General features: G+C 41.8%; 2 protein-coding genes and 1 non-coding gene across 3 annotated transcripts in view; 2 read left to right on the top strand and 1 right to left on the bottom strand.

The window, feature by feature from the left end:
* Positions 1-219, bottom strand: part of LOC139581060 (uncharacterized) — a 45,441-nt gene extending 45,222 nt beyond the window's left edge. The window contains exon 1 of the mRNA XM_071410413.1: positions 60-219. The gene's annotated coding sequence lies outside the window, so the exon portion shown is untranslated. The remainder of the gene's footprint in view (positions 1-59) is intronic.
* Positions 220-233: 14 nt separating this feature from the next.
* On the top strand, positions 234-26,928 carry LOC139581880 (S-adenosylmethionine synthase-like). The gene is made up of 5 exons (XM_071412090.1): positions 234-465; positions 22,789-22,866; positions 24,346-24,438; positions 26,127-26,239; positions 26,326-26,928. Exons 1-5 carry the CDS (start codon positions 234-236, stop codon positions 26,425-26,427), a joined length of 618 nt encoding a protein of 205 aa, XP_071268191.1. The 3' UTR covers positions 26,428-26,928.
* Positions 6,930-7,006, top strand: trnaa-ugc (transfer RNA alanine (anticodon UGC)). The gene has a single exon. It is a non-coding gene; the product is annotated as a tRNA-Ala (tRNA).

Genomic DNA, 26,928 nt, shown 5'->3' with positions numbered 1-26,928 from the left:
AATGAGAAGAAACGTTAACTTGTGACTGAGAAAAATTGAAAGTTATCAGTTAACATTACCTAGTAGATAGTTTCCTTCTGCAGATGTTCCCAGGTACAGTTTTGAGAACAAATATATGCACTTTCAATTGAAAAAGTGAAACCAAGTCTTTGCAATTGAAAAAAAATCTCATATCAACCCTCAGCACTTTGATGGGCAAATCCGGATTGAAAGTAAATGTAATTTAATTGAGTATGGAAAGCCAAAAGGTTCAAATCGTTGCCGACCCCCACCAGCAGCCACCAGGGGGACGCCACTACATCCAGCCAGCTCCCTGCCCCAGGGATATGGGGAGAGGGCCAGAAAGAGCTGAGGCCGACACAGGGAGGGGGGCCAATCCCCGCCCACGGCCAACAGGGGGTGCCACTACATCCACCCAGCTCCCCTGCACCAGGAAAAGGGGGGTGGGGGGTGACCCTGGACAGGGTACCTGATCACTGCCAAGGCTGCAAGGGGGCACCACTCCATCCAGCCAGCTCCCTGCACTAGGGAGATCAGGGGAGAGGGGCAGAAAGGGATGGGGCCTAGGGAGAGCGGGGCCAACACTCGGATGGGGGGGGGGTGACCACCGCCCGCGGCCACTTCATCCAAGGAGATGGGGGAGAGGGACCAGTGAGGTGGGGCCAACCCCCGGAGCGGTCCTAACCCCAGCCCACGGCCACCAGGGGGTGCCACTTCATTCAGCCAGTTCCTTGCATGGGCTGGGGCAACCCAGAGAATGGGGTTATTTGTTCGACAGCCTATGGAGTAATGAATGGCGTTTTTGGATTATCGCCGAAAATTACTTATTTGGTATGTATAGCAATGTTTGTGTTGCTTCACATTCCCCGCTGTTCCATAAGGTGTTTTTTTTTTATCCGTTTTTTTTAATGTAATTTTACTGCTTGCGTCAGTTACTTGATGTGGAATAGAGTTTCATGTAGTCATGGCTATATGTAGTACTGTGTGCCTCCCATAGTCTGTTCTGGACTTGGGGACTGTGAAGAGACCTTTTGTGGCATGTCTTGTAGGGTATACATGGGTGTCCGAGCTGTGTGCCAGTAGTTTAGACAGACAGCTCAGTGCATTCAACATGTCACAATACCTCTCATAAATAAAAGTAGTGATGAAGTCAATCTCTCCTCCACTTTCAGCCAGGAGAGATTGACATGCATATTATTAATATTAGCTCTCTGTGTACATCCAAGGGCCAGCCGTGCTGCCCTGTTCTGAGCCAATTGCAATTTTCCTGTCCTTTTTTTGTGGCACCTGACCACACGACTGAACAGTAGTCAAGGTGCGACAAAACTAGGGCCTGCCTTGTTGATAGTGTCGTTAAGAAGGCATAGCATCGCTTTATTATAGACAGACCTCTCCCCATCTTAGCTACTACTGCATCAATATGTTTTGACCATGACAGTTTACAATTAGTGTTACTCCAAGCAGTTTAGTCTTCTCAACTTGTTCAATTTCCACATTATTTATTGCAATATTTAGTTGGGGTTTAGTGAGTGTTTTGTTCCAAATACAATGCTTTTAGTTTTAGAAATATTTAGGGTTAACTTCTTCCTTGCCACCCACTCTGAAACTAACTGCAGCTCTTTGTTGAGTGTTGCAGTCATTTCAGTCGCTGTAGAAGCTGACGTGTATAGTGTTGAGTCATCTGCATACATAGAAACTCTGGGTTTACTCAGTCAGTGGCAAGTCATAAGTAAAAAATTAAAAAAGCAAGGGGCCTAAACAGCTACTCTGGGGAATTCCTGATTCTAACTGGATTATATTTGATAGGCTTCCATTAAAGAACACCCTCTGTGTTCTGTTAGACAAATAAGTCTTTATCCACATTATAGCAGGGGGGTGTAAAGCCATAACACATACGTTTTTCCAGCAGCAGACTATGATCAATATTGTCAAAAGCTGCCCTGAAGTCTAACACGACAGGCCCCACAATCATTTTATCATCAATTTCTCTCAGCCAACCATCAGTCATTTGTGTAAGTGCTGTGCTTGTTGAGTGTTTTTTCCTATAAGCATGCTGCAATTCTGTTGTCAATTTGTTTACTGTAAAATAGCATTGTATCTTGTCAAACACCATTTTTTCCAGAAGTTTACTAAGGGTTGGTAACAGGCTGATTGGTTGGCTATTTGAGACAGTAAAGGGGGCTTTACTATTCTTGGGTAGCGGAATGACTTTAGCTTCCCTCCAGGCCTGAGGGCACATGCTCTCTAGTAGGCTTAAATTGAAGATGTGGCAAATAGGAGTGGCAATATCGTCTGCTATTATCCTCAGTCATTTTCCATCGAGATTGTCAGACCCCGGTGGCTGGTCATTGTTGATAGACAACAATAATTTTTTCACCTCTTCCACACTGACTTTCCGGAATTCAAAAGTACAATTCTTGTCCTTCATAATTTGGTCCGATATACTTGGATGTGTAGTGCCAGCGTTTGTTGCTGGCATGTCATCCATAAGTTTGCTTATCTTGCCAATGAAAAAGTCATTAAAGTAGTTTGCAATATCAGTGGGCTTTACATTTACATTACATTTAAGTCATTTAGCAGACGCTCTTATCCAGAGCGACTTACAAATTGGAAAGTTCATACATATTCATCCTGGTCCCCCCGTGGGGAATGAACCCACAACCCTGGCGTTGCAAGCGCCATGCTCTACCAACTGAGCCACACGGGACCACACGGGCTTTGATGAATGAGCCATCTGATTCAATGAATGAAGCAGCCGAGTTGGCTTTTTTCCCCAAATTTTCATTTAAGGTGCCCCAAAGCTTTTTACTATCACTCTTTGTATAATTTCTCTGTTTCATAGTGTTTTTATTTTTATTTAGTTTAGTCACATGACTTCTTAATTTGCAGTATGTTTGACAATCAGTTGGGCTGGCAGACTTAATTGCCATACATTTTGTCTCATCCCTCTCAACCATACAATTTTTCAATTCCTCATCAATCAAAGGGGAATTAACAATTTTTACAGTCATTTTCCTAATGGGTGTGTGCTTATTAGTAACTGGAATAAGTAGTTTCATAAATGCGTCAAGTGCAGCGTCTGGCTGTTCCTCATTACACACCACAGACCAGCAAATATTCTTTACATCATCAACATATGAATCACTACAAAACGTATTGTATGACCTCTTATACACTATATTAGGCCCAGCCTTTGGAACTTTGGTTTTCCTACATATGGCTATTATATTGTGATCACTACATCCTATGGATTTGGATACGGCTTTAAAGCAAATATCTGCAGCATTAGTAAAAATGTGATCAATACATGTTGATGATTTAATTCCTGTGTTTGTAACTACCCTGGTAGGTTGACTGACAACCTGATTCAGGTTGCAGACACTGGTTACAGGTTGAAGTTTTTTCCTGAGTGGGCAGCTTGATGATAGCCAGTCAATATTTAAAATCACCCAGAAAATATGCTTCTCTCTTGATATCACATACATTATCAAGCTTTTCACACATATTACCCAGATACTGACTGTTAGACTAGACAGGAGAGCATTACAGTAACCAAGCCTGTTTGTAATAAAAGCATGGACGCGTCTCTCTGTATCAGCCTGAGATAGAAACGGACAGACCGTGGCAATGTTCCTCAGGTGGTTAAAAGCTATTTTGGTCACATTCGTAATGTGTGATTCGAAATTGAGTTCAGAATCTAAAATGACACCTACAGTTGAAGTCGGAAGTTTACATACACTTAGGTTGGAGTCGGAAGTTGACATACACTTAGGTTGGAGTCATTAAAACTCATTTTTCAACCACTCCACAAATGTCTTGCTAACAAACTATAGTTTTGGCAAGTCGGTTAGGACATCTACTTTGTGCATGACACAAGTCATTTTCCCAACAATTGTTTACAGACAGATTATTTCACTTATAATTCACTGTATCACAATCACAACACTAAGTTGACTGTGTTTTTAAACAGCTTGGGAAATTCCTGAAAATTATGTCATGGCTTTAGAAGCTTCTGATAGGCTAATTGACATAATTTGAGTCAATTGGAGTTGTGCCTGTGGATGTATTTCAAGGCCTACATTCAAACTCTGTGCCTCTTTGCTTGACATCATGGGAAAATCAAAAGAAATCAGCCAAGGACCTCAGAAAAAAAATTGGAGACCTCCAAATCAAATCAAATGTATTTATATAGCCCTTCTTACATCAGCTGATATCTCAAAGTGCTGTACAGAAATCCAGCCTAAAAACCCAAACGGCAAGCAATGCAGGTGTAGAAGCACGGTGGCTAGGAAAAACTCCCTAGAAAGGCCAAAACCTAGGAAGAAACCTAGAGAGGAACCAGGCTATGAGGGGTGGCCAGTCCTCTTCTGGCTGTGCCGGGTGGAGATTATAACAGAACATGGCCAAGATGTTCTAATAATAATAATAATAATGTTCAAATAATAATAATCACAGTAGTCCACAAGTCTGGTTCATCCTTGAGAGTAATTTCCAAACGCCTGAAGGTACCACGTCCATCTGTACAAACAATAGTACGCAAGTATAAACACCATGGGATCACGCAGCCGCCATACCGCTCAGGAAGGAGACGCGTGCTGTCTCCTGGAGATGAACGTACTTTGGTGCGAAAAGTGCAAATCAATCCCAGAACAACAGCAAAGGACCTTGTGAAGATGCTGAAGGAAACAGGTACAAAAGTATCTATATCCACAGTAAAACGAGTCCTATATCGACATGACCTGAAAGACCGCTTAGCAAGGAAGAAGCCACTGCTCCAAACCGCCATAAAGCCAGACTATGCACATGGGGGCACAGATTGTTATTTTTTGAGAAATGGTCTGATGAAACAAAAATAGAACTGTTCGGCCATAATGACCATCATTATGTTTGGAGGAAAAAAGGGGAAGCTTGCAAGCCGAAGAACACCATCCCAACCGTGAAGCACGGGCGTGGCAGCATCATGTTGTGGGTGTGCTTTGCTGCAGGAGGGACTGGTGCACTTCACAAAATAGATGGCATCATGAGGGGGGAAAATTATGTGGATATATTGAAGCAACATCTCAAGACATCAGTCATGAAGTTAAAGCTTGGTCACAAATGGGTCTTCCAAATGGACAATGACCCCAAGCATACTTCCAAAGTTGTGGAAAATGGCTTAAGGACAACAAAGTCAAGGTATTGGAGTGGCCATCACAAAGCCCTGACCTCAATCCTATAGAACATTTTTGGGCAGAACTGAAAAACTGTGTGCGAGCAAGGAGGCCTACAAACCTGACTCAGTTACACCAGCTCTGTCATGAGGAATGGGACAAAATTCACCCAACTTATTGTGGGAAGCTTGTGGAAGGCTACCTGAAACATTTGACCCAAGTTAAACAATTTAAAGGCAATGCTGCCAAATACTAATTGAGTGTATGTAAACTTCTAACCCACTGGGAATGTGATGAAAGAAATAAAAGCTGAAATAAATCATTCTCGCTACTATTATTCTGACATTTCACATTCTTAAAATAAAGTGGCGATCCTAACTGACCTAAGACAGGGAATATTTACTGGGATTAAATGTCAGGAATTGTGAAAAACTGAGTTTAAATGTATTTGACTAAGGTGTATGTAAACTTCTGACTTCAACTGTATGTTAGCACAGCTGAAAACTGTCGTTCTGATTAAAGAAGCAATAACACTGGCCTTCTTTAGACTAGTTGAGTATCTGGAGCATCAGCATTTGTGGGTTCGATTACAGGCTCAAAATGGCCAGAAACAAAGAACTTTCTTCTGAAACACATAAGTCTATTCTTGTTCTGAGAAATCAAGGCTATTCCATGCGAGAAATTTCCAAGAAACTGAAGATCTCGTACAATACTGTGTACTACTCCCTTCACAGAACAGAGCAAACTGGCTCTAACCAGAATAGAAAGAGGAGTGCGAGGCCCCCGTGCACAACTGAGCAAGAGGACAAGTACATTAGAGTGTCTAGTTTGAGAAACAGATGCCTCACAAGTCCTCAACTGGCAGCTTCATTAAATAGTACCCGCAAAACATAGTAGTACCCGCAAAAGTCTCAATGAAGAGGGGACTCTGGGATGCTGGCCTTCTAGGCAAAGAAAAAGCCATATCTCAGACTGGCCAATAAAAAAATATATATTAAGATTGGCAAAAGAACACAGACACTGGACAGAGGAAGATTGAAAAAAAGTGTTATGGACAGACAAATCTAAGTTTGAGGTGCTCGGATCACAAAGAAGAACATCCGTGAGACGCAGAAAAAATTAAAAGATGCTGGAGGAGTGCTTGACGCCATCTGTCAAGCATGGTGGTGGCAATGTGATGGTCTGGGGGTGCTTTGGTGGTGGTAAAGTGGGAGATTTGTACAGGGTAAAAGGGATCTTGAAGAAGGAAGGCTATCACTCCATTTTGCAACACCATGCCATACCCTGTGGACGGTGCTTAATTGGAGCCAATTTCTTCCTACAACAGGACAATGACCCAAATAACTATTTAGAGAAGAAGCAGTCAGCTGGTATTCTGTCTTCTTACGTGACCGTATGGTACGTTAAATCATCCTCTTCTTTCAAACAACTTCAGCAGGTTATCTGAGTGTATATCAAGTTGAGAAAGACATTTGGACTGGAGTGGGGTTGTGGTGATTCTCTTAAACTCAGCATTGATCTGAAAATAGTAATGAAACAAATTAGATTTAAAAACTGCAGAAAGGAAAATAGACTGGAGGTGATCATCCAAGCAGCAAACTAGAGGGTTCTCTATAGGTAGATAAATAACTAGGCAGTCAGCACAAATGGTGATAACTCTAAATAAGGCTCACTTATGTGGCAAGCTGTCGGAAAATAATATTCTACCTTCACCAACAAATCCCAAATAACATACCCAATAGATCAACAATAAGACAAGCATGGCTAATTTATCTTATAGGTCCCGTGTGGCTCAGTTGGTAGAGCATGGCGCTTGCAACGCCAGGGTTGTGGGTTCAATTCCCACGGGGGGACCAGGATGAATATGTATGAACTTTCCAATTTGTAAGTCGCTCTGGATAAGAGCGTCTGCTAAATGACTTAAATGTAAATGTAATGTTATCTCAATGACTTCAAAGAGTGCAGGCCATCTTGCCATGAAGTCCTCTACCATGGGTGCGTCACGGACAACTTCATGTCTCCTGTATGCAAACATCTTCTCCATTTTGAACTTTACGGTCGCTCTGTTCCTTTCTTCACATTGGACAGTAGAGCTTTCCGCATGTCCTCAAGACTCTCTCCTGTTTCTCCTGAGGGATATGTGGGGCAAAAGTTCACTTTTGTATGTACTGTACATAGGTAACGGACAGTAGGGCCGTAATATGGGTTCTTTAACTTGTAATGATGCAAGAGTTGGGACCTAATTGACACCAATTCTGAACACTCCTTACATTTCCACATTCACACAACACCGAAAAAAAGAGAACAGAAATACCATAAGGCCTAAAGACTGACATTCAGAGTTATTTTTTGGGGGGTATTAAAACAACCTCTGATAACAGTACTTACCAACACTATATAGCCTTTGAATGGGTAGACAAAGCAGCACAAATGTAGTAGACAAACATCATGGACCTGTAAATATACATTTTGTTCATTACATTATTTATTTTTTCATTATGAAATGTTTGATTCAATTATGTATAGATTTATGCATCCACTCATATGTACATATGTTGAATTATTTTTATTTTTGTCAAATAATTTTAAATGTATTGATAAATGTACACCCATAATATAAAGTAACACTGTTCAAGTGCTAAAATGAACTCCACATCCCATTTCAATAAGTCTGTCACCTTTGCACCATGTTTTACAACATGGAGGCAGCCATGGGCAAACTGTTAAACTGCATGAAAGCACCAATCTCATAGGTTTAGGTGTATAATCATTAGATCTAAACATGTAATGAAAATAAATGTCTGTTTTGATGCAAAAACATAAACTTTTAAAGCAAGAAAAAAAAAATGCCACACTAAATGCTGCTGCAAAGTGATTGCAGACGATGTCGTGCACAAAAGCATTAGTTAGCTAGCAAGTTGGCTAGCATGGTTGCTAGCTCAAGCGGTGTTCACTCCTCAGCAAACCTTAATTCGTTCTTGGCTTGGTAAATTCAAAGTTCTTGACCAATAGGTAAATATCATGGTGTTTCGCCAACTAACTTTACCTCCTTGCAAAATGTTCATCTTGACCTAGTCCTGTTTTACTGTTCATAGAACAACATCGTCTTTTACCTTTAGCTGCTGTGCCAATATGTTTCAGACTCAAGAGCACAAAATGAGGATATGGAGCAATCACTAATAACGTTACTGCTTACAATTCTGACTACAACCACACAGACAAACGTTGAATAAAATCAATCACCATCAATCACTTCTCCGCGCCAGCGTTCTTTCTGGAAGATTCTTCTCTTGCGCGGTTTGAATTGTTCCTCATTATTCGTCATAATTTAGCTTTATTGGTTGACACTCCCCCTACATGATTCAAACTAGTAGATCTGATTTTACTTTGTGTTGCATTGATTGCAAGCAATTAAATCACATTGAGAGGAGAAACAAAACAACATGTTTGAGTAAATCACACATGTTTTCGTAAATCTGACAGCCCACCTTGTCCTGTTTTTTCAGTGTACTCATTCAAGCGTTCTTCTTTATTTTGACTATTTTATACATTGTAAAATAATAGTGAAGACATCAAAACTATGAAATAACACATGGAATCATGTAGTAACCAAAAAAGTGTTAAACTTATCCTCTACAGTAGAAGTAACTCTGGGTCTTCCATTCCTGTGGCGACCCTCATGTGAGCCAGTTTCATCATAGTGCTTGATGGTTTTTGCGACTGCACTTGAAGAAACCTTAAAAGTTCTTCACATTTTCCGGACTAACCTTCATGTCTTAAAGTAATGATGGACTGTCGTTTCTCTTTGCTTATTTGAGCTGTTCTTGCCATAATATGGACTTGGTCTTTTACCAAATAGGGCTATCTTCTGTATACCACCCCTACCTTATCACAACACAACTGATTGGCTCAAACGCATTAAGAAGGAAAGACATTCCACAAATAAACTTAAGAAGGCACACCTGTTAATTGAAATGCATTCCAGGTGACTACCTTATTTATTTTTATTTGATTTAACCTTTATTTAACTAGGCAAGTCAGTTAAGAACAAATTCTTATTTATAATGACGGCCTACCAAAATGCAAAAGGCCTCATAAAGCTGGTTGAGAGAATGCCAAGTGTGCAAAGCTGTCATCAAGGCAAAGGGTTGCTATTTGATGAATCTCAAATATAAAATATATTTTGATTTGTTTGAAACTTCTTTGCTTACTACATGATTCCATATGTGTTATTTCATAGTTTTGATGTCTTCGCTATTATTCTACAATGTAGAAAATAGTAAAAAATAAACCCTTGATTGAGTAGTTGTTCTAAAACATTTGACCGGTAGTGTACTGTATATGTAACCGATGTGAAATGGCTAGCTAGTTAGCGGTGGTGCGCACTAATAGCGTTTCAATCGGTGACGCCACTCGCTCTGAGACCTTGAAGTAGTTGTTCCCCTTGCTCTGCAAGGGCCGTGGCTTTTGTGGAGCAATGGGTTGTTGTTGATGTGTGCAGAGGGTCCCTGGTTCGAGCCCAGGTAGGGGTGAGGAGAGGGACGGAAGCTATACTGTTACATTGGTGCCGTGACCCGGATCACTGGTTGCTGCGGAAAAGGAGGAGGTCAAAAGGGGGGTGAGTGTAACCGATGTGAAATGGCTGGCTAGTTAGCGTGGTGCACACTAGCGGGGTGCACGGAGTTGCCTCTTCACTGTTGACTTTGAGACTGGTGTTTTGTGGGTACTATTTAATGAAGCTGCCAGTTGAGGACTTGCGAGGCGTCTATTTCTCAAACTAAACACTCTAATGTACTTGTCCTCCTGCTCATTTGTGGACCGGGGCCTCACTGCTCTTTCTATTCTGGTTATAGCCAGTTGTATTGACGAATTTCAGAAGAAAGTTCTTTGTTTCTGGCCATTTTGAGCCTGTAATCAAACCCACAAATACTGATGCGCCAGATACTCAACTAGTATAAAGAAGGCCAGTTTTATTGATTCTTTAATCAGAACAACAGTTTTGCAAACGGGTTGTCTAATGATCAATTAGCCTTTTAAAATTAAATTCTAAACTTGGATTAGCTAACACAATGTGCCATTGGAACACAGGAGTGATGGTTGCTGATAATGGGCCTCTGTATGCCAATGTAGATATTCCCCCCCAAAATCAGCCGTTTCCAGCTACAATAGTCATTTACAACATTAACAATGTCTACACTGCATTTCTGATCAATTTGATGTTCATATAAATGGACAAAAAAATGTGCTTTTATTTCAAAAACAAGGACATTTCTACGTGACCCCAAACTTTTGAACGGTAGTGTACAGTTGAAGTCGGAAGTTTACATACACCTTAGCCAAATACATTTTAACTCAGTTTTTCACAATTACGGACATTTAATCCTAGTAAATATTCCCTGTCTTAGGTCAGTTAGCATCACCACTTTATTTTAAGAATGTGAAATATCAGAACAATAGTAGAGAGAATTACTTTCATCACATTCCCAGTGGATCAGAAGTTTACATACACTCAATTAGTATTTGGTAGCATTGCCTTTAACTTCTCTAGGGTATGTGGGACGGTAGCGTCCCACCTCGTCAACAGCCAGTGAAACTGCAGGGCGCCAAATTCAAAACAACAGAAATCCCATAATTTTAATTCCTCAAACAAACAAGTATTTTATACCATTTTAATAAAGATACACTTGTTGTAAATCCAGCCAGAGTGTCCGATTTCAAAAAGGTTTTACGACGAAAGCACACCAAACGATTATGTTAGGTATGAGCCAAGTCACAGAAAAAGACAGCCATTTTTCCAGCCAGAGAGCAGTAACAAAAAGCAGAAAGAGATAAAATTAATCACTAACCTTTGATGATCTTCATCAGATGACACTCATAGGACTTCATGTTACACAATACATGTATGTTTTGTTCGGTAAAGTTCATATTTATATCCAAAAATCTGAGTTTAGACGGGACGCTACTGTCTCACTTGGCAAAAAGCCTGAGAAAATGCAGAGCGCCAAATAAAAATGAATTACTATGAAAATTACTGTAAAATCAAACTTTCATTAAATCACACATGAACGATACCAAATTAAAGCTACACTGGTTGTGAATCCAGCCAACATGTCAGAATTCAAATAGGCTTTTCGGCGAAATCATACGATGCTATTATCTGAGGATAGCACCATAGTAAACAAAGAGATACGCATATTTCAACCCTGCAGGCGCGACACAAAACGCAGAAATAAAAAATATAATTCATGCCTTACCTTTGACGAGCTTCTGTTGTTGGCACTCCAATATGTCCCATAAACATCACAAATGGTCCTTTTGTTCGATTAATTCCGTCGATATATATCCAAAATGTCCATTTATTTGGCGCGTTTGATCCAGAAAAACACAGGTTCCAACTTGCTCAAACGTGACGACAAAATATCTCAAAGGTTACCTGTAAACTTTGCCAAAAAATTTCTAACTACTTTTGTAATACAACTTTAGGTATTTTTTTAACGTTAATAATTGATAAAATTGAAGGCGGGATGATCTGTGTTCAAAACGGGATTAAAACCAACTAAAGCCAGCTTTCTGCTCACGCGCTTCGATCTAACAGGACACCTAGAGTGACTTAACTTCAAGATGGCCATACTTCTTCATTACACAAAGGAATAACCTCAACCAATTTCTCAGGACTGTTGACATCCAGAGGAAGCCGTAATAACTGCAAGCAGGTCGCTTAGAAATCTGGTTTCCCAATGAAACCTCATTGAAAAGAGTGACCTCAACAACAACAAAAAATCTGAATGGTTTATCCTCGGGGTTTTGCCGGCTAAATAAGTTCTGTTATACTCACAGACATGATTCAAACAGTTTTAGAAACTTCAGAGTTTTTTAAAATCCAAATCTCCTAACAATATGCATATCTTATCTTCTGGGGATGAGTAGCTGGCAGTTGAATTTGGGTATGCTTTTCATCCAAACGTGAAAATGCTGCCCCCTACCCTAGAGAAGTTAAATTGTTTAACTTGGGTCAAACGTTTCGGGTAGCCTTCCACAAGCTTCCCACAATAAGTTGGGTGAATTTTGTCCCATTCCTCATGACAGAGCTGGTGTAACTGAGTCAGGTTTGTAGGCCTCCTTGCTTGCACACGCTTTTTCAGTTCTGCCCACACATTTTCTATAGGATTGAGGTCCGGGCTTTGTGATGGCCACTCCAATATCTTGACTTTGTTGTCCTTAAGTCATTTTCCACAACTTTGGAAGTATGCTTGGGGTCATTGTCCATTTGGAAGACCCATTTGCGACCAAGCTTTAACTTCCTGACTGACGTCTTGAGATGCTTCAAAATAGCCACATAATTTCCCCCTCTCATGATGCCATCTATTTTGTGAAGTGCACCAGTCCCTCCTGCAGCAAAGCACCCACACAACATGATGCTGCCACCCCCGTGCTTCACGGTTGGGATGGTATTCTTTGACTTGCAAGCTTCCCCTTTTTCCTCCAAACATAACAATGGTCATTGTGGCCAAACAGTTCTATTTGTTTCATCAGACCAGAGGACATTTCTCCCAAAAGTACGATCTTTGTCCCCATGTGCAGTTGCAAACCGTAGTCTGGCTTTTTTATGGCGGCTTTGGAGCAGTGGCTTATTCCTTGCTGAGCGGCCTTTAAAGTTATGTCGATATAGTGTTAGTTTTACTGTGGATATAGATACTTTTGTACCTGTGTCCTCCAGCATCTTCACATGGTCCTTTGCTGTTGTTCTGGGATTGATTTGCACTTTTCGCACCAAAGTACGTTCATCTCTAGGAGACAGCACGCGTCTCCTTCCTGAGCGGTATGGCGGCTGAGTGGTCCCATGGTGTTTATACTTGCGTACTATTGTTTGTACAGATGAATGTGGTACCTTCAGGCATTTGGAAATTGCTCCCAATGATGAACCAGACTTGTTGAGGTCTACAATTGTTTTCTGAGGTCTTGGCTGATTTCTTTTGATTTTCCCATGATGTCAAGCAAAGAGGCACTGAGTTTGAAGGTAGGCCTTGAAATAAATCCACAGGTACAACTTCAATGGACTAAAATGATGTCAATTAGCCTATCAGGAACTTCTAAAGCCATGACATAATTTTCTGGAATTTTTGTAGCTACTTAAAGGCACAGTCAACTTAGTGTATTTAAACTTCTGACCCACTGGAATTGTGATACAGTAAATAATCTGTCTGTAAACAATTAACCGACTTGCCAAAACTATAGTTTGTTAACAAGACATTTTTGGAGTGGTTGAAAAACAAGTTTTAATGACTCCAACCTAAGTGTATGTAAACTTCCAACTTCAACTGTATACACACACACACACTTTTAATAGCAGGACACTGTAAAGTCCATTATCCCTCTGAAGTGTATGAATTAGGCTGTTTGAGAAGTTTTGAATGCTAAGCAACCTGCCTACACATAGTTTGAAGTGCAATACCAACATACAGTAGCTACTGTAGTGGGTCAAAGCTAGGCATTGCCTTTCTTTTTCAGCTTCAGACCAATGCCTATACTCCCTTAAAACATAGTTTTTGTTTTCAATTTCATGGTTTTTACACCCCGAAGGTTATTTTGGAACATTATTATCCAACATTATAATTAAGAAATAAGGTCCAAGAGGGTGTGGTATATTTGTATTTTGCTTTAATTCTGGATCCCCATTACTCTTCCAGGGGTCCAAACACATTAAGACACTTATATTACACATAATACAAAAGCTAAAACAGTACATCATACAACACTGTCACACCACCACATATCCACAACATGGCCAATGTACCACAGCTAAGGGCTGATCAACATCCCAACCTTGTTTAGCATTATCTACTCTAAATATGGCATGATTCGACTATTTGTATCAGTTTGAATCACTTTCAATGGGGGACTTTTATTTTGAAGGTGAACCGCAAATTCTACTGTTGTGGCTCATCCTTATTGTGGCTAGCTACACACAGGTGTGCACGGCAGAGTTGAAAATTATCTAACACATGGCAGAGTTGTTAGTTATCCACTGTTGATCAGCACACGTGGATTAAAATGTCATGAAGACAGGAGAAGGAGCGTAAGGCATCCACAGATCTATTTATAAGCGAAAATGACGGTTGGAACCGGTACCAGAACCACGCAGGTCCACATGCAGGGACTTTACGTCAAAGAGGTTTATTGAAAGAATGATCAAAATACCTGCAATGTACTGCTCCATAGGCAGGAACTCTAACCATTACACAATGAATCCCATTCTTAACACTGACTTCGACAGACATTTTAAATGTCTCAAGGTGTTCGCTCAAATGATTTTGATAATTCACTCAGTAATGATTACACAAGGGAGTATTGAACAGAATAACTGCTCGGTCCACTTACATGTATGGTCAAGATATGCAGTGTGATGTAACTTCCTTGCGGCCTATTGGGGGGGGGGGGGGGGGGGGTGATGGAAGACATATAAGCCTAGACAACCGTGCCTCCGTGTGGCTATTGCCTAGCATTGCACGGCTGACTGGCATGACACTAACGCCTGCGTGTTAATGAAAGTAATAATGTCCGTAGTTTATTTATATTAATTAAATCTCAACCATAAACGTAAACATTTTCCAGTGCAAGCAGACATTTCGATGTAGCCACCTTGAACTACGGCTACACTATAGTGTATTTCCTGTTATTGCTAATGGCCTATTTCCATTTGCTTAAATTTCTACAAACCTGTTTTTGCTTGGTCATTATGGGGTACTGTGTGTGGATTGATGAGGGGAAAAAACTATTCATCCATTTTAGAATAAGGCTGTAACGTAATAAAATGTGGGAAAAGTCAAGGGGTCCGAATACTTTCCGAATGCACTGTATAGATGTCCTAGCCTACCTCTTTCAGGTTATACATTCATTGCAGTATTAGCCTTATATTTAGCTAATTAATGATGGGTTATGCATAATAAGCTTCTAACTTATAGCCTCTGTCTTTTTTGCAATGCGCAAGCACCTGTGCTCCACTGGCCTCTCCTTAAAAAACGCTCCTTAGTTCTTGGAGTCCCATGCAGGAAAAGCTAGACCAGAATAGCTTGCAGGACAATTTTTTTTGTTGCATTTCTTATACCAATAGACTATTCGAAGAGGGACGCCAGCTCTTTTTTGCTGAATGCTAAATACTGCACCCAATAGAACTCCCGGGTAGTTTGAAAGAAGAGTGAACTCGTGATGGCGGTAGGCTATAGCAGTTATTTATTCAGCCCCATAACCATTCAATCTTCGTGAAGAGAAGTGAAGGCCTTTTGCATCTAATTATAGTCCTATATTATTCAAGGATATCATTAGAATGATGAGGATAAGGACAACATAACTTTTTTTCATTTAACTGTTTAAAGGGAGGAAGGAATGAAGGAACAATAGAGAGAAAAATAAGAGGTAGGCTAATAACATTAGGGGGAAATATTATGAAAGGTATATGCGTCAGCCAACTAATTATACAAATTAAAATCAACTTGGCTAGCCTATACTTGTAACTATGTAGGCCGCATGTGTTGCATCAGAATCGCATGTTCTCTTCTGCTTTATCATGGATTGAACGATGTGCGTAATTTCAGTCTATATAATCCAGTATAAGACAGTACAGTAATACAGTTCACACCAAAAAATATTAGCCTACTGGAGCTAGTTTAATTTATTTTACCCAAGAGAGCATATAGCTAGCTACATCTATGAGCTTTTATGTTTTTCTGTAGTGCGTAACGTGCAGTATTGGATAATGGCCAGTGGTGTAAAGTACTTAAGTAAAAATACTTTAAAGTACTACTTAAGTAGTTTTTTGAGTATCTGTATTTTACTATTTATATTTTGGACAACTTTTACTTCACTACATTCCTAAAAAAAATATATATATTTTTACTCCATACATTTTCAATGCTTAGCAGCACAGGAAAATGGTTCAATTCACACACTTATCAAGAGTACATCCCTGGTCATCTCTTCTGCCTCTGATCTGGTAGACAGACTCACTCAACACAACTGCTTTATTTGTAAATTACGTCTGAGTGTTGGAGTGTGCCCCTAGCCAGCCATAAATAAATAAAAACAAGAGAATTGTGCTGTCTGGTTGGCTTAATATAAGAAATTATTTATACTTTTATTTTTGATACTTAAGTATATTTAAAACCAAATACTTTTACTCAAGTATTTTACTAGGTGACTTTCACTTGAGTCAATTTCTATTAAGGTACTGTATCTTTACTTTTACTCAAGTATTTATTTTTTAATTTATTTATTTAACCTTTATTTAACCAGGTAGGCAAATTGAGAACACGTTCTCATTTACAATTGCGACCTGGCCAAGATAAAGCAAAGCAGTTCGACACATACAACAACACATAGTTACACATGGAGTAAAACAAACATATAGTCAATGATACAGTGAAAAAAAATAAGTCTATATACAATGTGAGCAAGTGAGGTGAGATAAGGGAGGTGAAGGCAAACAAATATATGTATAAATAAATAAAAATATAAAAAGGCCATGGTGGCGAAGTAAATACAACACAGCAAGTAAAATAAAAACTAAAAAACACTGGAATGGTTGGTTTGCAGTGGAAGAAAGCGCAAAGTAGAGACAGAAATAATGGGGTGCAAAGGAGCAAAATAAATAAATACAGTAGGTAAAGAGGTAGTTGTTTGGGCTAAATTATAGATGGGCTATGTACAGGTGCAATAATCTATGAGCTGCTCTGACAGCTGGTGCTTAAAGCTAGTGAGGGAGATAAGTGTTTCCAGTTTCAGAGATTTTTGTAGTTCGTTCCAGTCATTGGCAGCAGAGAACTGGAAGGAGAGGCGGCCAAAGGAAGAATTGGTTTTGGGGGTGACCAGAGAGATATACCTGCTGGAGCGCGTGCTACAGGTAGGTGTTGCTATGGTGACCAGCGAGCTGAGATAAGGGGGGACTTTACCTAGCAGGGTCTTGTAGATGACCTGGAACCAGTGGGTTTGGCGACGAGTATGAAGCGAGGGCCAGCCAACGAGAGTGTACAGGTCGCAGTGGTGGGTAGTATATGGGGCTTTGGTGACAAAACGGATGGCACTGTGATAGACTGCATCCAATTTATTGAGTAGGGTTTTGGAGGCTATTTTGTAAATGACATCACCGAAGTCGAGGATTGGTAGGATGGTCAGTTTTACAAGGGTATGTTTGGCAGCATGAGTGAAGGATGCTTTGTTGCGGAATAGGAAGCCAATTCTAGATTTAACTTTGGATTGGAGATGTTTGATGTGAGTCTGGAAGGAGAGTTTACAGTCTAACCAGACACCTAGGTATTTGTAGTTGTCCACATATTCTAAGTCAGAACCGTCCAGAGTAGTGATGTTGGACAGGCAGGCAGCGATCGGTTGAAGAGCATGCATTTAGTTTTACTTGTATTTAAGAGCAATTGGAGGCCACGGAAGGAGAGTTGTATGGAATTGAAGCTCGCCTGGAGGGTTGTTAACACAGTGTCAAAAGAAGGGCCAGAAGTATACAGAATAGTGTCGTCTGCGTAGAGGTGGATCAGAGAATCACCAGCAGCAAGAGCGACATCATTGATGTATACAGAGAAGAGAGTCGGTCCAAGAATTGAACCCTGTGGCACCCCCATGGAGACTGCCAGAGGCCCGGACAACAGACCCTCCGATTTGACACACTGAACTCGATCAGAGAAGTAGTTGGTGAACCAGGCGAGGCAATCATTAGAGAAACCAAGGCTGTCGAGTCTGCCGATGAGGATGTGGTGATTGACAGAGTCAAAAGCCTTGGCCAGGTCAATGAATACGGCTGCACAGTATTGTTTCCTATCGATGGCGGTTAAGATATCGTTTATGACCTTGAGCGTGGCTGAGGTGCACCCATGACCAGCTCTGAAACCAGATTGCATAGCGGAGAAGGTATGGTGGGATTCGAAATGGTCGGTAATCTGTTTGTTGACTTGGCTTTCGAAGACCTTAGAAAGGCAGGGTAGGATAGATATAGGTCTGTAGCTGTTAGGGTCAAGAGTGTCCCCCCCTTTGAAGAGGGGGATAACCGCAGCTGCTTTCCAATCTTTGGGAATCTCAGACGACACGAAAGAGAGGTTGAAAAGGCTAGTAATAGGGGTGGCAACAATTTCAGCAGATAGTTTTAGAAAGAAAGGGTCCAGATTATCTAGCCCGGCTGATTTGTAAGGGTCCAGATTTTGCAGCTCTTTTAGAACATCAGCTGACTGTATTTGGGAGAAAGAGAAATGGGGAAGGCTTGGGCGAGTAGCAGAGGGGAGGGCAGTGCTGTTGTCCGGGGTAGGGGTAGCCAGGTGGAAAGCATGGCCAGCCGTAGAAAAATGCTTATTGAAATTCTCAATTATAGTGGATTTGTCGGTGGTGACAGTGTTTCCTATCTTCAGAGCAGTTGGAAGCTGGGAGGAGGTGTTCTTATTCTCCATGGACTTTACAGTGTCCCAGAACTTTTTTGAATTTGTGTTGCAGGAAGCAAATTTCTGCTTGAAAAAGCTAGCCTTGGCTTTTCTAACTGCCTGTGTATATTGGTTTCTAGCTTCCCTGAAAAGTTGCATATCACGGGGGCTGTTCGATGCTAATGCAGAACGCCATAGGATGTTTTTCTGTTGGTTAAGGGCAGTCAGGTCAGGAGAGAACCAAGGGCTATATCTGTTCCTGGTTCTAAATTTCTTGAATGGGGCATGCTTATTCAAGATGGTGAGGAAGGCATTTTTTAAAAATGTCCAGGCATCCTCTACTGACGGGATGAGATCAATATCCTTCCAGGATACCTCGGCCAGGTCGATTAGAAAGGCCTGCTCGCTGAAGTGTTTCAGGGAGCGTTTGACAGTGATGAGTGGAGGTCGTTTGACCGCTGACCCATTACGGATGCAGGCAATGAGGCAGTGATCGCTGAGATCTTGGTTGAAAACAGCAGAGGTGTATTTGGAGGGCAAGTTTGTTAGGATGATATCTATGAGGGTACCCGTGTTTACGGAATTGGGGTGGTACCTGGTAGGTTCATTGATAATTTGTGTGAGATTGAGGGCATCAAGCTTAGATTGTAGGGTGGCTGGGGTGTTAAGCATGTTCACATTTAGGTCGCCTAGCAGCACGAGCTCTGGAGATAGATGGGGGGCAATCAGTTCACATATAGTGTCCAGAGCACAGCTGGGGGCAGAGGGTGGTCTATAGCAGGCGGCAACAGTGAGAGACTTGTTTTTAGAGAGGTGGATTTTTAAAAGTAGAAGTTCAAATTGTTTGGGAACAGACCTGGATAGTAAAACAGAACTCTGCAGGCAATCTTTGCAGTAGATTGCAACACCGCCCCCTTTGGCCGTTCTATCTTGTCTGAAAATCTTGTAGTTGGGGATGAAAATGTCAGAATTTTTGGTGGTCTTTCTAAGCCAGGATTCAGACACGGCTAAAACATCCGGGTTGGCAGAGTGTGCTAAAGCAGTGAACAAAACAAACTTAGGGAGGAGGCTTCTAATGTTAACATGCATGAAGCCAAGGCTATTACGGTTACAGAAGTCATCAAAAGAGAGCGCCTGGGGAATAGGAGTGGAGCTAGGTACTGCAGGGCCTGGATTCACCTCTACATCACCAGAGGAACAGAGGAGGAGTAGGATAAGGGTACGGCTAAAAGCTATGAGAATTGGTCGTCTAGAACTTCTAGAGCAGAGAGTAAAAGGAAGTTTCTGGGGGCGATAAAATAGCTTAAAGGAATAATGTACAGACAAAGGTATGGTAGGATGTGAATACAGTGGAGGTAAACCTAGGTATTGAGTGATGATGAGAGAGATATTGTCTCTAGAAACATCATTGAAACCAGGTGATGTCATCGCATATGTGGGTGGTGGAACTGAGAGGTTGGATATGGTATAGTGAGCAGGGCTAGAGGCTCTACAGTGAAATAAGCCAATAAACACTAACCAGAACAGCAATGGACAAGGCATATTTACATTAAGGAGAGGCATGCTTAATCGAGTGATCAATAAGGGTCCAGTGAGTAGAGGTTGGTTGGGGTCACGGCGATCCAGACAGCTGGCCGGGTAGATGGCTATCGGTAGCAAGATAGCATAGGATGGAGGTCTATTTGTAGATACCTCGTGCGTTTCCGTCGGTAGGTTAGTGGGGTTCCGTGTGGTAGAGGGGATCAATCCAAATTGGCAAAATAGATATAGTGACCCAAGAAAAATAAAAAATAAAATAAAATAAATAAATAATAATGATAATTGTCCGATATACTTATTCAGATAGCAGCCGATAAGACAGCTAACGATTAGCGGGCCCCAGATGAGCGTTCAGGTAACGTCGGGACGGAGGTGCCAGTTGGATAACTCCCTCGGGCAGATAACGTCGGCAGTCAGTCGTGAAGGCCCGGTGGGGCTCCGTATCTGCGGCAACAACAAAAAAAAAACGGGTCCGGATAGGTGACTGTAGCCCAGGAATGGCTGATGGAACTCCTCAGCTGGCTAGCTCCGGAATGATTTGAGTTTGCTCCGGGATCGACGTAAGCCAATAGTCACACGGTTTGCAGCTAGCTAGCTGCGAAATCAAGGTGCAAATGTCCAGAGCCTGCGGCTGAAATCCGGGGAAACTGAGAGAAAAAAAGTCCCGGAATGCTCCGGTCCGAGTCGCGTTGCACAAAAGTGCCGGTAGATTATCGAGCTAAAGGAATAGCTGATGACCACAAAACGTGGGCAGCTGAATCACCAACGCTAGCCAGCAAACCGGCTAATTTCTGGGCAGCTACAGATTAGCTTCTGGCTAGCTATCGGATAGCTTCTGGTTAGCTTTCTGGCTAGCTTCTGAATTAGCCCCTGGCTAGCTTCCACGGTGGATTTTCAGATTTGAGGTAAATAATACTTTTTTGTAATTGGTGAAGCGGGTTGCAGGAAAGCTTTTGCAGGAAAGCTTTTGTAGTTGAGTTCTTGGATAATAAAATATATAAAAGATATGCGAAGAAAGGTGTAAATATATATATATACAGGACACGACAATACGAAACAGAAATGACGTCTGAACTGCTAAGCCATCTTGGACTCGCTCAGTATGACAGTTGACTACTTTTTCCACCACTGATAATGGCACAATCATTTGTGCTTTTTTGGTCTTGGCTTCATTAAATGTTGTTAATATACGGCTCATCAGGCTCAGATAGCATCAGGTTTTAATTGTCATGCTGATCAAAGCTCTAATCAAATCCAGACATTTATATGCTTTGTAATGTTTTTGAATGTCACTTCCGGTTTATTCTCAGGATGGAACATTTGTAAAATACTGGGAAAATGGACTTGAACCCCATTGAAAACGTGTGGGTTGAATCGATGAAGGCAGTCCATAAGCACAGACGAAGGATATCAAGGATCTGGAAAGATTTTGTATGGAAGAACGGTCTAAGATCCCTCCCAATGTGTTCACCAATCTCATAAAACATTTTAGAAAAAGTCTCAGTGCCGTTATCCTCGCAAGGTGAGATATTTAAAGGTATCAAAAATAGGGGGGCCAATCATTTTGAAAAAGGTATATTACTTGTTAAACAAAATCTCTTTCTCTGAGCAATTTTATTGGGATAAAATAATATAATTTACATTTACATTTACATTTAAGTCATTTAGCAGACGCTCTTATCCAGAGCGACTTACTTAATAAAAAAATTGCATACAATATAGCTCAGTATTTGTATTTTATACAGTCTTTTTTGCGCATCTTTATCAAGGTTGCCAATCATTTTGGACCTGACTGTACAGTAAGTATATGGTGGTGTATATTGGCTGCCAGTGTGGACTAAAGCATGCTACAGAGGTATGCATCCACAGAACTAGAGCTATTCCGACGGTTTGAGAACCTAATATGAGCCAACCAAGAGTAGTACTCTGACGGAATGGGTGAAATCTGATCTTGGTCTTGGCTTGGCTTCTGCAGTGTGCAGCAAAAGGTCAGGCCAGGAAACCACCTCACTAACATCAGGGAGGACCATTCTGGTCAATTAACATTAGTATTACACCTACCAACAGGTTTGGACCTCTTGGTGTAGCGGTAAAGGTGTTGGACTGACAGCCAGCGCGACCCAGGTTTGAGTTGATTTCTCTGATTCACTACAGTACTCATTCCCCACTGGTCAAAAACTGGTTGAATCAATGTTGTTTACACATAATTTCAACCTCAAAAATCTATCAAATCAAATCAAAAATCTAAAATCAAGTTTATAATTGGCTCATTCATCCCCCTCCTCTCCCCTGTAACTATTCCCCAGGTCGTTGCTGCAAATGAGAACGTGTTCTCAGTCAACTTACCTGGTAAAATAACGGTAAAATAAATAAATAAATAAATGTGATGACGTTGAATCGACATGGAAAACTGATTGGATTTGCAAAAAGTCATCAACATAAGGGCATTTCATATTTTTTCACCTAACTTTTAACCTAAATCCAATGACTTAGTGAAATTTTTGTTGAATTCATATTAGTTGACAACTCAACAAAATGTAAATCAAAACTAGTCATTAAACGTATGTCTGTGCCCAGTGGGTCATAGTCTATATCCCATTGCATTACCAAACAATTATGCAAACAAAACGTCAATGCTTAACTGTTGACATTGACAAATGAATAACGTTACAACATTATTTTTCCAGATAAGATATGTGACCAGTTCAGTGATGCTGTACTCTATGCTCACCTGAAGCAGGACCCAGATGTCAAGGTAGCCTGTGGTGAGTGGAGGAGCGCATCTCACCACTAGAGAGCAGCCGAGGACCAACTTCTCAGCCATTGATCAGGGAGCATAATATACACCATATAAACAAAAGTATGTGGACACCCCTTCAAATTAGTGGATTTGGCTATTTCAACCAGGTGTATAAAATCGAACACAGCCATGCAATCTCCATAGACAAACATTGGCAGTAGAATGGCCTTACTGAATAGCTCAGTGACTTTCAACATGTCACTGTCATAGGATGCCACCTTTCCAACAAGTAATTTCGTCAAATTTCTGCCCTGCTAGAGCTGCCCCTGTCAACTGTAAGTGCTGTTGTTGTGAAGTGGAAAATTCTAGGCGCAACAACAGCTCAGTCACGAAGTGGTAGGCCACACAAGCTCATAGAACGGGTACCGTGTAAAAATCGTCTGTCCTTGTTTGCAACACTCACCACCAAGTTCCAAACTCCACATGGAAGCAACGTCAGCACAAGAACTGTTTGTCGTGAGATTCATGAAATGGGTTTCCATGGCCAAGCAGCCATACACAAGCCTAAGATCCCCATGCGCAATGCCAAGCGTCGGCCTGAGTGGTGTAAATCTCACCGCCATTGGACTCTGGAGCAGTGGAAATTAGTTCTCTGGAGTGATGAATCATGCTTCACCATCTGGCAGTCCGATGGACGAATCTAGGTTTGGCAAATGCCAGGAGAATGCTACCTGCCCGAATGAATAGTGCCAACTGTAAAGTTTGGTGGAGGATGAATAATGGTCTGAAGCGGCCCCTTATTTCCATTGAATGGGAAATCTTAACGCTATATTATACAATTACATTCTAGACGATTCTGTGCTTCCAACTTTGTGGCAACAGTTCGGGGAAAGCCCTTTCCTGTTTCAGCAAGACAATGCCCCTGTGCACAAAGCAATGTCCAATGGTTTGTCGAGATCGGTGTGAAACAACTTGACTGGCCTGAACAGAGCCCTGACCTCAACCCCATAGAACACCTTTTGGGATAAATTGGAACGGCGACTGCGAGCCAGGCCTAATCGCCCAAAATCAGTGCCCGACCTCACCAATGCTCTTGTAGCTGAATGGAAGAAAGTCCCCCAGCAATGTTAAGCCTTCCCAGAAGAGTGGAGGCTGTTATAGCAGCAACTCCATATTAATGCCCATGATTTTGGAATGAGATGTTCGACGAGCAGGTGTCCACATACTTTTTGTCATGTAATGTATCAAGCATCTCAGAGTAGGAGGAGTGCTGGTCTCGGATCACTTTTGCCAATGACGATGAGCACCCCTATTTTGAGATGCTTGATACATACAGCCCCAAATGCTGTTGAAGTGCTTCAGTCTTTGGCCTGAGCATGGATTATTTATGGAGTTTACAGATCATCTTTCTGTCGCAACAAAAATACTATTTTCAGTTAAATTAATGTTGCATGATGATCAGGGATATGGTTAGTATTCTAACCATTGTGTGTTGTGAACAGAGACTGTGGGGAGATCACATCACGGGCCAACGTGGACTACCAGACAATTGTGAGGGATACCATCAGGCATATCGGCTATGACAACTCAGATAAAGGTATGGTTGGACTCATTCCCCTACCCTAGCATATATACTGCTCAAAAAAATAAAGGGAACACTTAAACAACACAATGTAACTCCAAGTCAATCACACTTCTGTGAAATCAAACTGTCCACTTAGGAAGCAACACTGATTGACAATAAATGTCACATGCTGTTGTGCAAATGGAATAGACAACAGGTGGAAATTATAGGCAATTAGCAAGACACCCCCAATAAAGGAGTGGTTCTGCAGGTGGTGACCACAGACCACTTCTCAGTTCCTATGCTTCCTGGCTGATGTTTTGGTCACTTTTGAATGCTGGCGGTGCTTTCACTCTAGTGGTAGTATGAGACGGAGTCTACAACCCACACAGGTGGCTCAGGTAGTGCAGCTCATCCAGGATGGCACATCAATGCGAGCTGTGGCAAGAAGGTTTGCTGTGTCTGTCAGCGTAGTGTCCAGAGCATGGAGGCGCTACCAGGAGACAGGCCAGTACATCAGGAGACGTGGAGGAGGCCGTAGGAGGGCAACAACCCAGCAGCAGGACCGCTACCTCCGCCTTTGTGCAAGGAGGAGCACTGCCAGAGCCCTGCAAAATGACCTCCAGCAGGCCACAAATGTGCATGTGTCTGCTCAAACGGTCAGAAACAGACTCCATGAGGGTGGTATGAGGGCCCGACGTCCACAGGTGGGGGTTGTGCTTACAGCCCAACACCGTGCAGGACGTTTGGCATTTGCCAGAGAACACCAAGATTGGCAAATTCGCCACTGGCTCCCTGTGCTTTTCACAGATGAAAGCAGGTTCACACTGAGCACATGTGACAGTCTGGAGACGCCGTGGAGAACGTTCTGCTGCCTGCAACATCCTCCAGCATGACCGGTTTGGCGGTGGGTCAGTCATGGTGTGGGGTCGCATTTCTTTGGGGGGCCGCACAGCCCTCCATGGGCTCGCCAGAGGTAGCCTGACTGCCATTAGGTACCGAGATGAGATCCTCAGACCCCTTGTGAGACCATATGCTGGTGCGGTTGGCCCTGGGTTCCTCCTAATGCAAGACAATGCTAGACCTCATGTGGCTGGAGTGTGTCAGCAGTTCCTGCAAGAGGAAGGCATTGATGCTATGGACCACCCGTTCCCCAGACCTGAATCCAATTGAGCACATCTGGGACATCATGTCTCGCTCCATCCACCAACGCCACGTTGCACCACAGACTGTCCAGGAGTTGGCGGATGCTTTAGTCCAGGTCTGGGAGGAGATCCCTCAGGAGACCATCCGCCACCTCCATCAGGAGCATGCCCAGGCGTTGTAGGGAGGTCATACAGGCACTTGGGGGCCACACACACTACTGAGCCTCATTTTGACTTGTTTTAAGGACATTACATCAAAGTTAGATCAGCCTGTAGTGTGGTTTTCCACTTCAGACCTCCATGGGTTGATAAATTTGATTTCCATTGATAATTTTTGTGTGATTTTGTTGTCAGCACATTCAACTATGTAAAGAAAAAAGTATTTAATAAGAACATTTCATTCATTCAGATCTAGGATGTGTTATTTTAGTGTTCCCTTTATTTTTTTGAGCAGTGTATTATGATATCGTTTTTCCACTACCTTTTTCTCTTTAGGATGAGTAATCATAGCCCAGGTGTGCACAATTCTTTTAATCCGGCCCGCAAGGCAGTTATAGCACGTTTCTCTCCCCTCAGGTTTTGACTATAAGACCTGTAACGTGCTGGTGGCTCTGGATCAGCAGTCCCCTGACATCGCACAGGGAGTTCACATCGACCGGATGGAGAGCGACATTGGAGCAGGAGACCAGGTGATTAAACAGATCCTTCAACAATTGGGGTTTGAGATGGCAGTGTGCGGTGATATCATTTTTAACTGCCTGTGCTTGGTTTGCAGGGTCTGATGTTTGGTTACGCCACTGATGAGACAGAGGAGTGCATGCCTCTCACCATCATCCTCTCACGCACACAACTTCCTTTTTGGTGCAGTTTTCATTAAGTTTTTCTTTGGTTTCAGTAATGCCTAAAGCATTAAACTGGATTAAATACATTGTGGGTTGACTCCACTTTTGTATCCGCTAAAACCGCCTTTTGTTATAAAGTGAATGACCAAATCTGAAGGTAGAAGAGCCATACTTTACGTAGCAGTAACATCTTACTACTACTAATTGATACCATGAAAGTACACGTGTTAACGACACTGTATTTTACATGCTGTGATTGACACATGAAGTGTTATTCATTATTAATTTCCTTTTTCAAAACTTTTCATAATGAAATTCAGGGAAGGGTCGTCAAGTAACGTTGATCAATTAGAGAGGTTCAATAGTTAAGTTGAATGCTTTATGTGAAACTTCATTCAAATTTATGCTGTATTACTGTTACTGCTCTAAAACCCTGTGAACTGCTCTAAAACCTTGTGAACTCAGATCCTTCATATACAGTTTGTCAATACTGGAAAATGTAAATAGGCTTTGGAACAATAAAATATTTTAAGAAA

This window comes from Salvelinus alpinus, chromosome 7, assembly GCF_045679555.1.
Source record: "Salvelinus alpinus chromosome 7, SLU_Salpinus.1, whole genome shotgun sequence".
Classification (NCBI taxonomy): Eukaryota; Metazoa; Chordata; class Actinopteri; order Salmoniformes; family Salmonidae; genus Salvelinus; species Salvelinus alpinus.
This window is presented reverse-complemented; position numbering and strand designations above follow the sequence as displayed.

What these genes read in the sequence shown, in the direction of transcription:
- LOC139581880 (XM_071412090.1), top strand. Translation starts at nt 234, where the DNA reads ATGGAAAGCCAAAAGGTTCAAATCGTTGCCGACCCCCACCAGCAGCCA. An exon ending in CTATGACAACTCAGATAAAG is followed by an intron (nt 24,439 to 26,126) that starts GTATGGTTGGAC and finishes CTCTCCCCTCAG; the next exon opens with GTTTTGACTATAAGACCTGT. An exon ending in ACATTGGAGCAGGAGACCAG is followed by an intron (nt 26,240 to 26,325) that starts GTGATTAAACAG and finishes CTTGGTTTGCAG; the next exon opens with GGTCTGATGTTTGGTTACGC.